The sequence below is a fragment of the Gallinula chloropus genome, assembly GCF_964237585.1.
Source record: "Gallinula chloropus genome assembly, chromosome: 1".
NCBI lineage: Eukaryota > Metazoa > Chordata > Aves > Gruiformes > Rallidae > Gallinula > Gallinula chloropus.
Genome location: NC_140085.1, coordinates 143724682 through 143739852, shown reverse-complemented (window position 1 = coordinate 143739852; position 15171 = coordinate 143724682). Strand labels below are relative to the sequence as shown.

Sequence of the window (15171 nt, the reverse complement as noted above, 5' to 3'; positions counted from 1 at the left end):
TCCTGAGAGCAAAATACACAGTACCTCCTCTTTGCGCTTTGCTTCTAGTTCCTCCAGTCGTCTTATGCGTTCTTCCTCCTCTCTTTTTGCCCTTTCCTCCTCCTCTTTCATTTTAGCCAAGGCTTCCTGCATAGCTTTAACTGTGGCTTTGCTGGGACCCTTTTTCTTCTCTTTCTCTTTTTCTTCTTTCTCACCTTTCTTTTTTTTCTTGTCTTTCTTCTTTTTGTCCCCTTCATTGTCATCAGCTACAGAAAGAAGAGGCATATATTCAAAGATACCCAAAGTTTTAAAGACACTCGAAATACAATTAATGTTTTGAATATAAATAACACCAATGACTTGCTACTAGATAAGTACTTCATAATGAAAAAAAAAGTTACAAAGTCAGAACCTGAAATCTTGCACTGGGAAGTGCAAAAGCAGGTCAGCAATACAGAACTACTGGAATGAGATTTTGCCATTTGGCTTTTGTTTTCTCATGTACCTGAACAAACTACAGGCCAGAAAAAAACAGCCACATGTGAGCCAAAGCGAAGAGGCAGGCAAGGCTACCAAAGTTATAGTATTTCTTATTGAGAGGAAAGCAGCAGGTCATCCTCACTGCTTGTCAACTCTCATACTTTCTTATAAAAGCTATAGTGTTTAAATTACAGTTTTAGAAACTGTAATACAAACCCTCTGCTCCTGCAGGAGTGTCTCCTTTTTCTCCAGGGCCGGGGGTTACCACTTCAGAAGCAACCTTCTCTTCAGATTTTTTTGGAGGTTCCTTTGACTTTGCTGGTTCTTTACCACCTTCCAATTCTTCCTTCTCTTTCTGCTTCCTCAGTTTGGCTTTCTCTTCTTCACGCTTTTTCCTTTCACGTTCCTTTTTTTCTGCCTTCTTCTGAGCTACTGTCTTTACTTTAAATGAAGGTTCTTCTTCATCCTCCCCACTTTCAGCAGCAGGAGCGGACTTTGTTTTTTGGGTTTTCCTTTGTCCTTTTCTGGTCTGTGAGAACTCATCTGATTCATCCCCACTCTCACCTGTAGACGCTGCCCTCGCACGCTCTTTGCTTTTCTTAGCGTTAGCGTCATCTTCCTCTGACAGGTCGTGCTTTTTACTCGACTTCTGCATCTTCCCTTTGCTTTTCTTAACCTGTGTTTCACGATCATCATCATCGCTGCCAGAAGGCACATCTTGTTTTGCTTTCTGAGCTTTTTTAGATTTTTTATCTTTATCTTCCACTTCCTCACTGTCATAGTCATTTTCCAGATTGGCTTTTTTACTCTTTCCTTTCCTTTTTTTATCTTGTTTTGATAAACTTTCTTCGTTGTCATTTTCAGCCTGGTGATTAAACAATTGAATAACCAGAAATAAAAAATTACTTATTGTGAGCTAAGAAACAGCACAGAGACATCAAGAAAAACTAGTCTTATTGAAGGCAAGAGTTTGAAAGCAATAACTACTCCTGCCTAGTGTACTACAACTCAACCCACAACCTATTCTGATTGACTTCAAATAATTAGCAGCAGGAAGACATGGCTTCTGGTAAAGTCTTTCGCATTTGACTTTACTATTTAAATATGATCAGCTATAACTAAAAATACATGCTAGCTACAAGTTTCACATAGGATCCCCAAGCACTGCAGCACCAGAAGTTATCTGGGATGGAGCTCTCAAGTTTCAACAATTTCCTATTAAACAGCCCACCTCTCCCTCAATATTCACCTTTCCTGCAGAAGGTTCCCTGTCAACTTTCCCTCCTTGCGCTTCTATCGACAGTTCTTCCAGCTCCTTCAGGATATCATCTTCACTAAAATAAGAAAGAAGTTATGGTACTTAACTGAGGTTTTGTATAACAAAATAAAATAAGATAGATTGAAAAAATAGTAAGCTTACTCAAAATCCTGTTTCTTCTTATCTTTCTTCTTTTTGCCTTTGGATTTCTGAGGCTCTTGATCCTTTGCAGCTCCTGCACCTTCTATCTCAGCAGCAAGGGCATCAATATCAATATCATCTTTCGCACTAAAATGCAAAAGGGAAGCAGAGTTATCAAGAGTTCAAATGTGAAGTTTACCTAATTAGAAGCCATCTGCATAAAACGAAAGCTTAAAAATGTAAAGTCAGTCACAAACCAGAAGCAGTGCAGGGGCAACCCCCACTTTAACAAACCATTATGCACTTTATAACTTATTCCATCTAGCAGGACAAAAAGGAAAAACCTTCACACGTGCCATGTGCTTGAAGGGAGGTGGAACAGTAAAACCTGTTCAGCTCTTGCAACACTGACTTTAAGAGTTTAGATTTGATAAAACTTCTAAGAACATAGCTAGACTGTTTCACTTCCTTCCTCCAAAAGATAAATTGTTTAGCCCTTCAAATCACAGTAGGTATCATGGATAGAAAAGCAGTTCCCACAATGAAAGCGTAAACATGAAGCAAAAAAGCAATCTTGCAATTTAGTAACCAGGAATTTCTATTAAGCAACATTTACCTGCTCCTTTAAACGCCCTTTAGCAACCAAAAAAAGCTACTGTATTTTTATTTAGCAAATAAGTGGAAGTTCTTCACAGCTTCCAACTTACAATAACAATTGCCTATGCTTTGCCATCAGACTGAAAAGTTTTATTCTTATCTTGTTTTTCTTGAAAGTCACACAGAGGAACACAATTTAGCCCCGAGCCAGACTCTAAAGCAGATCATAAAAAATACCAGTGCGGTTGGCCAGCGTTTATTTTCACCACAGGCCTTACTGTTGCTGCTTCCAAGCCTAAAGAAAGCCAAAAAGTTTCATTAAGCATCTCAAATACGCATCTTTCCTCATCAGATCTCATTATATCAAGTTTCTCTTTCCAAAACATTTTGTTTTCTTGCTATAACCTCTCATCTGCAACAGAGCATTAGTTGCTTTTTTCCTGTCCTTTACCAATAGTTGTCATTCAGATGCACTTTTTTCTTGACTTGTGCCACAAGAATTGCAAAAAAAGACAACTTGCCTATTCCCTGCTTTGCACAGAGAATTTCAATACTCACACCAAAACTGGTCTATCCAAGTAGCAGACAGGTGCTACTTTTATCACAGCTTGTGGTTTCAAAAACCATTTAATCAATATGCAATTAATACCCTGTCTAACTCCCTCTTACGTGGGCAGAAAACCATTCTTTGTTTCACAATTTCACTGTTTCAATTACTACCACCCACTTAGGAAATATCAGTCAGGCAACGGCTGACCCATCAAATACCTGAATCTAAATCAAGAAAACACTGGAAAATAATTTCTTCCAAACTCAGCACCTACTGATTTTTTATCAGTAAATTCTAAACTACCAGAGCTTCAAGTCTTTCCAATCTACAACCCCAGAAATTCAGTATTAAGAAAGCACTTACTGAATTTCAGAATATCTAAAGGAACAACTTTGGCTTAGTTATATTTCGCTTTGCAAAAGTAGAGGGCTGAGAATAATTTTAAAACTTTAAGTGAGTGCTGATATTCACAAACCCATTTTATGAAACAATCTGGCATAAGTCACCAAACACTGTCTATGTGCGACAAAAGCACAAGTAAGCAACAATGCACTTCCTGGTTTTTTCCTTAAGGGACAAGACTATTTTGCTTTCAAGAGTTTAAGTTTTCTTCTGCAGAGACTGAACAAACCAAATAACAATGAAGCACTTGACTGTACAGGCATCTTTATTCCCAGAGATACTTACTTTTTGTCAAGAAAAGAAAACATATGGCTGAATGTACCTAGTAGTACTTACGTGCTGATGTGATAAGCAATACACTTCTTTGAGAAGTGCAGCCCTCAAATAGTTCATGGAAGATCTTTAAACCAATCCCTACCCCTCCAAGAGGAAAGAATAACCTTTCTGGCCGTTTCCACCTTAAGACCAGCTAACTTGATATTTCAGCAATTTAAGAGCTGGTTTTATAAGCAGTTTAACTGGCTGTGCATCAGGGTAGCACAGAAATAAAAATGTCAGTCACCTCTGCACCCTGATATTAGTCTAACCACATGCTATCTAGGCCTACACAAAGGCCCTCACATTTATTTTCTCATTCAGTGAGGCATATTAGTTTATCTAGAACACTTGCTTACCCTCTCCTAATCTAGGAATCAATGGAGGAGATGGAATCAAATCCAAGCTTGAAATAGCTTGAAGAGACCAAAATTAAAGCTCTACTACTACTTCTTCCATGGCTGTTCTGCTCACACTACTATCAGGACTTAACCATGTGGCTGTACAGGCATTAAAAAGCCAGGCCTTTCAACAGGTTATTTTTTACATGGATATTCCTCAGGGTAACTTTTCACATTGTAACTTTGCAGAAAGCTATGTCCCAACATAAACCACATGGTTTTTATGCTGCTGGCAAAGAGGATGCTTACGGTACCTTATGTTTTCCAGGATACAGGTTTTAAAAGGGCAGGAGTTTATTTGGTTTTAAATCACTCACTTCAACTGAACCTTCAGGAAAACTTCTCTGGGGAAAAAAACCTCTCAAATCAAACACTGAATAAACTAATTCACAGACATTAAGCTTTAACACCCACCAGCATGAACACTTCAAGAATAATAATGAAGACTGTTCAGCTGTCACAATAGTGGCATAAATATAGCACAAGAGCCTTTCCAGTCTTGGCTTCTACTGCTCAACAGTCAATGGCTTCCAAGAAATCTATACTTTCCACTACATTTCCAGTTATTAAGAAGTGACATAGCAGGCTTCAAGCATCTGAGCTTGGATGAAGAAAACGTAAAATTAAGGCTGCATGCATTTATATCTACAGCAATGTATACAGTTACAATTCCTCTTAGGAACTGTAAAGCAAGAATATTATTGGAAAGCCAAGGAATGAAAATATTGACTTCCATTACTAAGAGTTTATTCCCATACTGACCTTGAATTTCCTTACCTTTTATAACTAATAACATTCCACTAGAACTTCATACCAAAGGCAAGTTCAAAAGAATATTGATAAGGTGCCCTCGGTCTCCTCCTGAGAGATTCTTATGTCCTAAGGAACCCACTGCACTCAGATGTGTAACAGAACTTCTTTCCGACTGGCACTGGAAGATACACATAGGAACTTTATCCTATCAACATTTTAGAAACTCTTGCAGGACCCTCCTCCTCCAGGTGCTCCAAAAGGTCTCCACACAGCCCTTCTCTTACCCCTCCACCCAACCTTTAAACCGGTCCTAAGCCCCAACCCTAAGAGTACCCGATACAGAAACCTGTATGCTGAAAGCAACAGTGTACTCTAACAGTTTTCAATTCTGACCTCAAACTGCTTTATATAGAGACTCCAGAGTCTTATCACCATGGCCCAATCAAGCTCCATGCTTTGGACTCAAAGGAGGCTTGCAGCTGATCAGGTTCACATACCAAGATAAGCTCACACTTCCCCAGCCAATACAAGAAGCTCAAGGAAGTCTGGAAAGCATGAAACTGAAAATAAAGTGCTACTGCACCACTGGGAAAGGTTTCCCATTTCCCTGATTTTCTTTTGTCTGTTTCAGAATTGAAGCCTGAGTCACCTTTCTTATTAATCTATTTTGATTACAGCCTCTGTGTTCGCTGCCAGACATGAAGAGAGTTCTGATACTGCTAAAACAGCATTTCAATGCTTAAGTTGCAGCAAGAGTTCGGGGTATGTACTTCACTCAAACCTAAACAAGCAATTTCCAAAATATTAATGGCTGCAAACATTCCTCCACAGAGGTCTGTACCTTAAACAGGGCAAAACTATGCAGCAGCAAGAGACACAGCAGTCAGGCTAATTGAAGGAGATGACAGTAACTAATAACAAGCTTGCAGAGATCACCACATTTCGGATACCAAGCGAAGCCAGGATCAAATATACCCATACCACTCCAAGTAAGTCTTCGGAGATTTTCTTAAGACAGGCACCAGCAACAAAGAAAAGTCAACGTTTCTCATGAAATCAAAGTATCAAATCAGGCCAGTAACAGAAAGCAAACTCCAACCCACAACCTGTGTTACATGTTAAGCAAAACCAGTGACAAAGCTACAATCACAAAACCTGTTTGGAAGAAAAAATATAAAACATTTCAGTGTGACAAATAAAGCAGAGTTAGGAAATAAATTAAGAGCTGTCACCTACCACTGCTCAGTCATGTACAAAGACAGCCAGCAGTAGCTCTCCTACTTATAAGACCCCAGATAGTTGCAAGCTATTGAGTCAGAAAAGTGGAAAAACCTCGTGACTGAAAGATGCATGGTCTGTAAAAAAATATTGCTGTGTTTCTCTTGCTAGTACAGCAAAGAAACAATATTTAAGACTAGAATGCCAGTTAAAAAAAACCCTCAGCTATTACATCGTATCTGCTGAAAAAAACCACTAAAATAGCACATACCTTAAGCTGTCGGGCTTTTTTTGGGAAGGAGGAGGAGAAGGAATGGGCAGAGGATTTTTTTAAACGTGAGAAGCAAGTTTTGGAGCCAGTTCTTTTTCTGATGCAATGGCCTGAAACAGCCAGAACCTAGAAAATCCCTGTTGAAGCCATGATGAGGCCAGAGTTTGCCTTATGCAAGCTTTGATTTACTGATATTCAAGCTTACATTAATCCTAGCTTCCACATGCTAGGGTTTGCTTCAGTCTTAAGGCCATCCTTTGCCATTGTGCTTACAAACAGTAAAATTTTAAAGTTTCATAGTTTCATTTGCACACAATTAACAAAATGTATTTTTCAAGTTTAGTTTTACCTTATCTTTTGCAGTCTAGGATATTACAGTTGTTAATTAATGCACATCTCACCAGAACAGAAGCTTCCAAATCAAGATTTAAACTTACAATTCTGAAAATAAGATTAAAAAAAAAAAAATCAAAGTTTCCTAACAAGGGATTTCAGAAGTTACAACTGTATTTTAATTGTCTATTACTTTTCTCTTCTTGGAAGGTTAAAAAAATGACTTCAAGTTCTGGCACAGCTAATACATTCATCACCAGGGATTTTCACAGTGTGAAGCTTCCATACTAAAGTCAGATAGAGATTATATTCCACGCAGTGTAACAGACCAATCTAGGTTTAGACACCTGAAAGGCTTCTTGGGCTTTGCCTCAGAAAACAAGACCAAATGTGGGGCAGATGGGACTGCATATAACAAAGTAAGGGTTAATAGACTTTTAGCACTTTGTTCAGTGAACTTCTGCAGCTGAAATGCTTAACTGTCCCTTCTTGCCAAGCAAGCTCCTCCAGCTTTATGTGCAGGTTTAATGAAGAATTGATAGCCTCACAAGCCAACTGACACCAACACCGTTTCACAGATATTCTCTGATAACTGACAAGCATATTGCACTAGCGAGACCACCAGCAAATGTGTGTGCTCTTTCCTAACACCCCCACACAATTTATGACTTTGAGTATACTTCTTACAGTACCTGCAATACATATATCCCAGAACACAGGGAAAAACATCATTATAAACAGGCACCATGCATCTACATGTGACAGAGATGGCATCCTGACTAGGCAGCATTAAGATAAAGAGCAAAGGAAACTATTAATCCACACATGAAGTGAAAGAGTGGAGCAATGGGATTAATTAGTGGTATACAAAGGAGCCCTGATTTGTATGAATTTGACTCTATTGTAATTAGTTAAATGAAAGAACAGAAATGAAAGACTTCAGCTTAAAAAGAGAACAAGCCCCTTATGGGAAATCTAGCATCCAGCTTTGCAGAGTCAGCAAGGTAACACTCTCCTGCTGAAACTAGAACTGAAGGGTACAAACAGACTCAATTATTACCAGTAGTTTTTGATCCACTGCACTGACCAACACAAATACGACTACTAAAGCTTGCCTTCAATTTACAGCTGAGATAACAAGCAAAGTCAAATTAGGCTAAAAATATTTTGCTAGGATCAGTTTTAAGCTGTTTCTGTGAAGATGAAGTTCAGAAAATGCTGTACAATTAAAAACAGACTAAAGAAACAATACATTCACATGCATGGGGCAGCAGAGTCAGTAAGAGGAGGAAGCAAAATTGCATCACTACTGTGAACTCCCTGCCCACATTCCTGAATAATCAGAACACTCATTTTTGCTGAGGCAACTTTGGAGATATTTCATCATTTACATGACACCAGCTCTTCTAACCACCTTCAAAGCAACATCACTGTCATTAAGTCATTTTCCTTTGCTTAAAAAAAAAAAAATAAAAAAAAAGCCCTTGACCTTCATAATGACTGGAAACAGATGGTTCAGCTTCTCTTCAGGTGCTTGGTTTCGCAACAGCTTCAGACCAAGTAAAACTAATACTTTTAGACAGAACTTTACTATTATTACCTCCCTGGAACACCTTACCCATCCTCTGTACACGTGGGTCACAAGCCTAGCAATATGGATGTATTTCTAAATAAAAGCTTACCTGAAATCAGCAAGTTATCAATGCTGAATGGCTTATTTGCAGTTGGTTTTGCTTGTAGATTTTAAGATAGATGGGCACTGTCTTCCAAAAAAGAAGTTCTTTTAGACCAACTGGTTTAAAATGCTACAGAACATAAATTGCTTTGGAAGTAATTATTTAACAGTTCAAAACCATGCACCACCAAACATCTGTTGGATCAGAAAGGCTATTGAAAAAATGAAAATGAAGCCATGGCCTTTTTCTCATTATTAGCTATCCAAGAATGTGACCTCCACAAACTTCTGAGAGTAGAAGCAGCCACCTTGTTTTTCCTGCTGAACGTGTTTAAATTACACATACCTGAGTCAATCTGAAATTCGGGAAAGAACGAGCTACACTCCTTCCTCAGCTCAAGCAGTGAGTGCCCACACGAGCACCAGCTACGCAACCCACCACTGCAACTGACAGTACTGAAAAAATAAATGAAATTTTAAAAATATCACAGCCCCAGAACAAAAGGCCATCCTCTCCTTGCCTTTTCTTCAAACTATGGGGGCAGGGGAAGGGAGAAGTGACTTCCCCATTCTCAGCCAGGCTTTCACCCTCTCATCAGCTCTGGCAATCCTGTAGCCACAGGTCCTTACAGAAAACCCTTTTTTGGCAGCAAATCAAACCACACACCCGAGTTGAAATGCAGGCATATTAAGCATCGGATCCAATGCAATGGATGCAGTTACAGCACGTTGCTGGGAACAGCAAGAGTAAGACCACAAGCCCTGAAACCTCTGACAGCTCCACTGAATTATGGGTGATGTGAAACTACACTTCAGCTATTTTTCTCTAGGAAGATGAAGGAAGCTGGGTGAAGCTACCTAATTACATGAGACAGCAAGGAAGTAAAATTTGACTAAAGGGGTAACTGCTTTTTATTTAGGCTCCCAAGATAATGATTCCATACTTAATATTAAAGAGTCATGCCTTCTCTTTTAAGTTTGGCTGGGGAAAAAGAAGAGTGGAACAACTACCTGCTGAGCAAAACCTTCCAAAAGAGACAGAGAAAACATATTTTAGCCCCAAACAGATTCCAGAAAAACAGAAAGTCTCCTTTAAACAACCACAGAATTAAAGAAAAAAAAAAAAAAACAGCTCAGCACAGCCTAAAATTCCCATTTAAACAAATGGAAACAAGAAAACTTCAAAGATTAAAAGCTTGTTTCAGCTAGAGGTTGACAACACAAAGCTACAGAAGAAAGCAGCTCTTCAAGGTTCCATTCAAGTATTTATGTTCTAAGATAACAAGATGACTTAAAGCAAAGTAAAAAATTAGCATGTGAACCTCCCTTAACTAGCTTTTGGGTGTTTTGTTCATTTCAAAAAAGTGCAAAGATTACAGCAATCACCTCCAAGTCCAGTGTTTCACAACTTGTATATCCTATGCTCTATTACTGTACAAAATCAAAATGCATCACAAAAATACTATTATAGAACACTTTGTGAAATACATGTTACCTATAATCCTGAAGAGCAAAGATGCCCACCTACATTAACCATAATTAAAACCAGTACTTTATCTAACAGCATGTATCTAAAGAAACATATTTTGGTGTTAAGATAGCAGATTCGTGCTTAAAATCTCGACTACACTGTTGTAAAAGAAAGACATGATGGAAAAAGTTATCAGCACTGCAAACCCCAGGATCATCAAAACACACATCTTATTTAAAATAACCAGCTGCTTTCAGGCCACAACACCCAGACTGCACTATACTTTTTAGCAAGCCAAAATAATGACTAAATTATATGCAGAAAAAGTATTTCCTCTACCAGTCTAGGGGACTCCTTTTGTGGATAGAGCCAGAGGGAGGAAAAGGAATATTATGCAAGTATTAAAAGCTACTAAACTGAAGGTTTTGTCCAGAACTGTAACCTTGGCTCCTAGGCAGCTTTTAAGTGACGAAGAGCACAGAACAAAGGTACAGAAAGGCACATGAGCCCAGCATCAGAAAAACATGTCAGTACTAATGCAATTAGAATCAGCAAAGGTATGAAGACCTTTCAGCTTGTCTGGCTTGTATTAGGCGCGTCAACAACATCAGCCAAAGTTAACTTAGCATAAACCTCTCTATTCGGAACAGGGCTTTCCAGGGATCTTCAGAGAACTGCAAGAACATTATCTGCCATTCCCGCTGGCTTGAAATGTAGTATTTTCATAGCTTTCACAAACAGTAGTTATAGATAAGGTTTAGATGCCTTCATGAAGGTAACAGACTAACACAATCAAGATTACAACAAGAAAAGCTGCTTCTAAATCGACTTAGTGTACCTGAGTGCTTTGTGCTTTATGTTGCCATTACTGCAAATATTTGAAGATCCTTACAGGTTTTGTGCTTTTGGGTTTTGTTGGGTTTCTTTATAATGATGCTTTGCTTAAAAAAAAATCCAGGAAAATACACTGAAATATTACTTTTACATATGCTTGTATCAGAAAGAGCGTGGACAGTAGGTCTAGGGAGGTGACTGTCCCTCTGTACTTGGCATTGGTAAGGCTGCATCTCGATGCTGTGTCCAGTTCTGGGCCCCTCACTACAGGAAGGACATCGAGGTCCTGGAGCATATCCAGAGAAGGGCAACCAGGCTGGTGAAGGAGCTGGAGGGCAAATCATATGAGAAGCAGCTGAGGGAGCTGGGGAGGTTTAGCTTGGAGAAGAGGAGGCTGAGGGGAGACCTTATCACCACCTACAACTACCTGACAGGAGGTTGTAGAGAGGTGGGCGATGGTCTCTTCAGCCAGGTGACAGGAGATAGGACAAGGGGAAATGGCACAAAGTTGTGCCTGGGCAGGGTCAGATTAGATGTTAGGAAAAAAGTCTTCACCAAAAGTGTTGTCAGGATGTGGAACAGGCTGCCCAGGAGGGTGGGTGTGTTTAAAAGACAGGTAGATGTGGTACTTAGAGATATGGTTTAGTAGAGGACAGTATGGTACTCAGTGATCTTAAAGGTCTTTTCCAACCTAGCCATTCTGTGATTCTGTGAAATGCCTGTATTAGAAACTGTAGGGTTTGGGGGAGCAGAAATTTACATTTGCATAGAACAGGCCAATAAATGCCTGTAATAGAGAAATCTTTTTCCATTCTTGTACTCCGTCTTTCAGTACGGAATACTGGCATCTTCCAGATGGGATACGCCAAAGATTTCAAGGGTTTATCAGCTGTTCTCCTTGACAGAGCTACAGAAAGCTTTGCTTGGGGAAATATTTTTGAGACAGTTACTGCAGATTTTCTGGTGTACAGAATGTTTCTAACTACAGGTGCTTGCAGCCTTTCCAGCCTCCACAGAACTTCCCTATACAACAGTAAGATAAATTTACTTAACACACTGTCCTGGTTCCAGCCAGGCCAGAGGTAACCTCCCCAAGCAGTCAGCAGGGCTAAGATGAGTTGTCACAGGCTGTTTTCCACACCACCTGACATCACTGCCTCAAAGGTCTCATTGGAGAGAGAAGAGACCCTTTTTCAATGCCCAACTCTGGTCTCAAAGGGCTGGGAGGTAGCAGTAGAGCATGAGACTCATAATCCTAGGGCCATGAGTTCAAACCCTGAGTTTGGCACCAAAATGAGGACTGTTGTTATCCCAGAATCACACTATCTCTCTCCAACAAGCCCCTTTTATGGAGGAGTGATGTCAGGTGGTGTGGAAAACAGCCCAGCCTAACAGCTCACCTTGCTGGCTGCTTGGAGAGGTGAACTCTGGCCTGGCTGGAACCAGGACACACACTAATAAAAAGAGACCCAAATGGAATGGCTATTAGACAATGCCAGACATTTAATTTACAGAAGAGAAAGCAATATATAGCATCAGCAATGGCACTGTAAGTCTTATTTTAGCAGCAGTGTTCACTCTTGGCTGCAGAACCACAGCTGGCACCTGTAACTTCTAAAGCAATAGGCATGAATGATCAGAGTGGTATGCCTCGGCAGCAGTTCCCAATAGTAAAGGGTACAAGAATAAACACACCTAAAGACTACCTAATGGAAGCTAAGGAAAACTACTAAGAGAAGATTATGACTTAAAAGCTGTTAGAAGAGGAAAAACACATTAAAAGCTAACACCATCAAGGGGAAAGATCCACATTCCAGAAAGGGAGTAATTTGTAACATACAGCAAATAGCACATTTACTTGAAAATCTGCAGCAGCAGTTTGAGGCTTAAATTCTAAGCAGAGTGCTGTAGTTCACAGCAGCCTTTCTTTCCCAGACATTAAAAAAAAATCTATACTAAATTCACAAAGACAGCAGGGAAGAACCTTGACATACCTTCTGCCATTACAGCTCCATCCAAGAACCTATCTTCCCAGGAGGAGCTGTACTACACAAACAGAACACCCACTCTTCCATCACGAAAGCCTGCAAATTCAGATGCCTCATATTTTTATTGAGAGGTTTGCTATAAAGTTTAATTTGAAAATGGATAATCAACACAACCCTAAAAATTCCAAAAAGGAAACATTAAAGCAACTTCCAAATGGCTTAGGAGCTATTTATGACCCAAGTCACTCTCCACCTTTACAAAACACCTAGGAGACCACACTGAGTTTTTTCTACAACAACCATATATATATATATGACCATTAAAAATAATTATGCTCTCCCTAGACAGATGCACAGCAATCAAGTGGCAGGAGTCAGTAAGAGCATTCCAGAGGAATGTTACAGTGATGCTGGTAGAATAGAAACAGATTTGTGGGTATGTGTGTTCAGGTAGGTATATTCATAACAAGCTATGGCCCTGCATGCCCATTCTTTTCTTGCTTACCATTGCTATTACCTCACCCATGGTCTTCTCCCTGTGTACTTACACCTCTTCCCACGACAAAATTCATCCTCACCCTCATTTACCAGCACATTTACTAACCAGGTATACATCAATTCTCATCAGTATGACCTCTACTTGTACTCACAGTGGAAACAAGAGAAGGGGAAACTACAAAACAGAAGCCAAAGCAAAGATGACTTGTGCCTTCTATAACTTGTCTCAGTATGTCAGAAGACAAGCAGAACATCTCCTTCCTGTCGCATCAATTCTTAAACCAATATTCACATCACAGATTTACCACCTGCATCTTCCCACGTGCTTCCTCTGCATTGCAAGTTATGTCCTTGAGCTGCTGCATACTTTGGGAGGGGCACTCAAAAGGGAAGTAAGGGACTGTATCTGTAACCTAGTTGTCAGGGAAGGAAAAGAAAGGAAAAGGAGGAGGAAACCAGTAACTCTGCATAGCACAGAAGTGAAGATGTGAGAGACAAAACTCTCTGGGATCCTCTGATTCCACAGTGCCATTCCTCTTTCACTCTACTGGGAATGGAAGGGAGACTGATCAGGGATGCTGAAGTCTGACTTCAAGCTACAGATTCAAACATGCGATGCAGCCTCTGCCTTGAGGGAGCCTGACATTTATGGAAGCATCAGCTAGAACTAATACCACCAGACAATGGGCATACCTCTGCAGGCAAGAGCCTATTCCAAAAGAGCACTGGCCCATCGGGTCCCTCTTCATTCCCATCCCCTCAAACTCTCTGCTATAAAATATACTCATCCTGTCTACTTCTCAGACACATACCAGTTTGAATTCTTCTCCACCATCCCTCCCACTGCCATAAACTGCATAGCCTTGCATCACAGTATTGCCACTGCTAGTAGCAGTCCATAAGCTCTGTACTGCACTTGCAAGGCCTTAGGACAAAAGTCTGTCAGGCTTACTTTGGCTGAACTTTTCCTGACCTGCCTGCAACTTTCACTTGATTTAGCTGTGACAGCAATTTCTCTAACTGACCAGGTGCTATGCCTAATTGGTCCTACTTCTGTTTACCCAGGCATGCTGCAATCAGTTTCATACACAGAGAAGGAGTTACTCTGTACATTCACAACTCTACAGTAAGGACAGGGAGAAATAGGGGCCTGACCTGTTAACAGAGGCTTTGAGAAGTGGGGGCACAGGATTCAGAGAAAAGCAGGGGCATGAGCTAAACAGAAGTGGCTCATAAAAGACTGGGCACTGGACACCACACAACTCACCGGTAGTGCCTGGCTAAGAGAAACACAGACCTGGACAAAACAGGTTTTAGGGATAACAAAGAAGAAATAAATGGTAAGTATAACTGTTTTAACTGCATTATCCCTCTTTCTTTTTCCGTAACAGTGAGAGCTGCACTAATAATCATTAGACTCTCAAGATTTAAATTATTCTAGCAATAAATTCTTGTCTCTCTTTTAAGGTATGCTTCCATTTTTGAGACATAAGCATGACTTTGTGCATACCACCCAACAGACACCCGTGCTCGGTAATTTACAGATGCAGAGATACACAAGAGAACAAGGTATCCAGCAGGCACCAAGACTCTCAAAGCTTCCCCACTAAACCTGCCACTATCACTGGAAGGGCCCCAAACAGGGAGACTTCAGTACTCAGAGCTTCTGCATGATTCTGGCCTCTACCACACCAGGTATAATGAGGAGCACCAGGCCTTCTTTCCTCTAGAGCACAAAAATCCAACCCCTCCCTCTTCTTTCTCAAATCACACTTGACTCATCTCCTCCACAGAGCTGCTCCAAGATATACCTGTGAAATAACAGCCCCTGAAACAAGCTGGTAACAGACATAACAAAGCAGAATATGTGGCATATCAAAAGGTGTGAGGAAACAGTGAGACAAGCAAAACACTCATTACCCAGAAAAGACTACAGAAGCTAAAAGGGTAACAACCTTAGGTCACCAGCATGAGTACCTTAATGCTTAGAGGAATTAGTATTTTGTG

The 15171-nt window shown here is 40.2% G+C and overlaps 1 protein-coding gene across 2 annotated transcripts in view; it reads right to left on the bottom strand.

Annotated features, from left to right (window-relative positions):
- The window catches only part of EIF5B (eukaryotic translation initiation factor 5B), a 36163-nt gene that overhangs the window by 19822 nt on the left and 1170 nt on the right, over window positions 1-15171 (bottom strand). For both annotated transcript variants that reach the window (XM_084269824.1, XM_084269825.1), the window contains exons 2-5: window positions 1880-2005; window positions 1709-1793; window positions 676-1324; window positions 25-245 (exon numbers count right to left, since the gene is read on the bottom strand). In XM_084269824.1, the coding sequence (XP_084125950.1) occupies window positions 25-245; window positions 676-1324; window positions 1709-1793; window positions 1880-2005 (1081 nt within the window). The remainder of the gene's footprint in view (window positions 1-24; window positions 246-675; window positions 1325-1708; window positions 1794-1879; window positions 2006-15171) is intronic.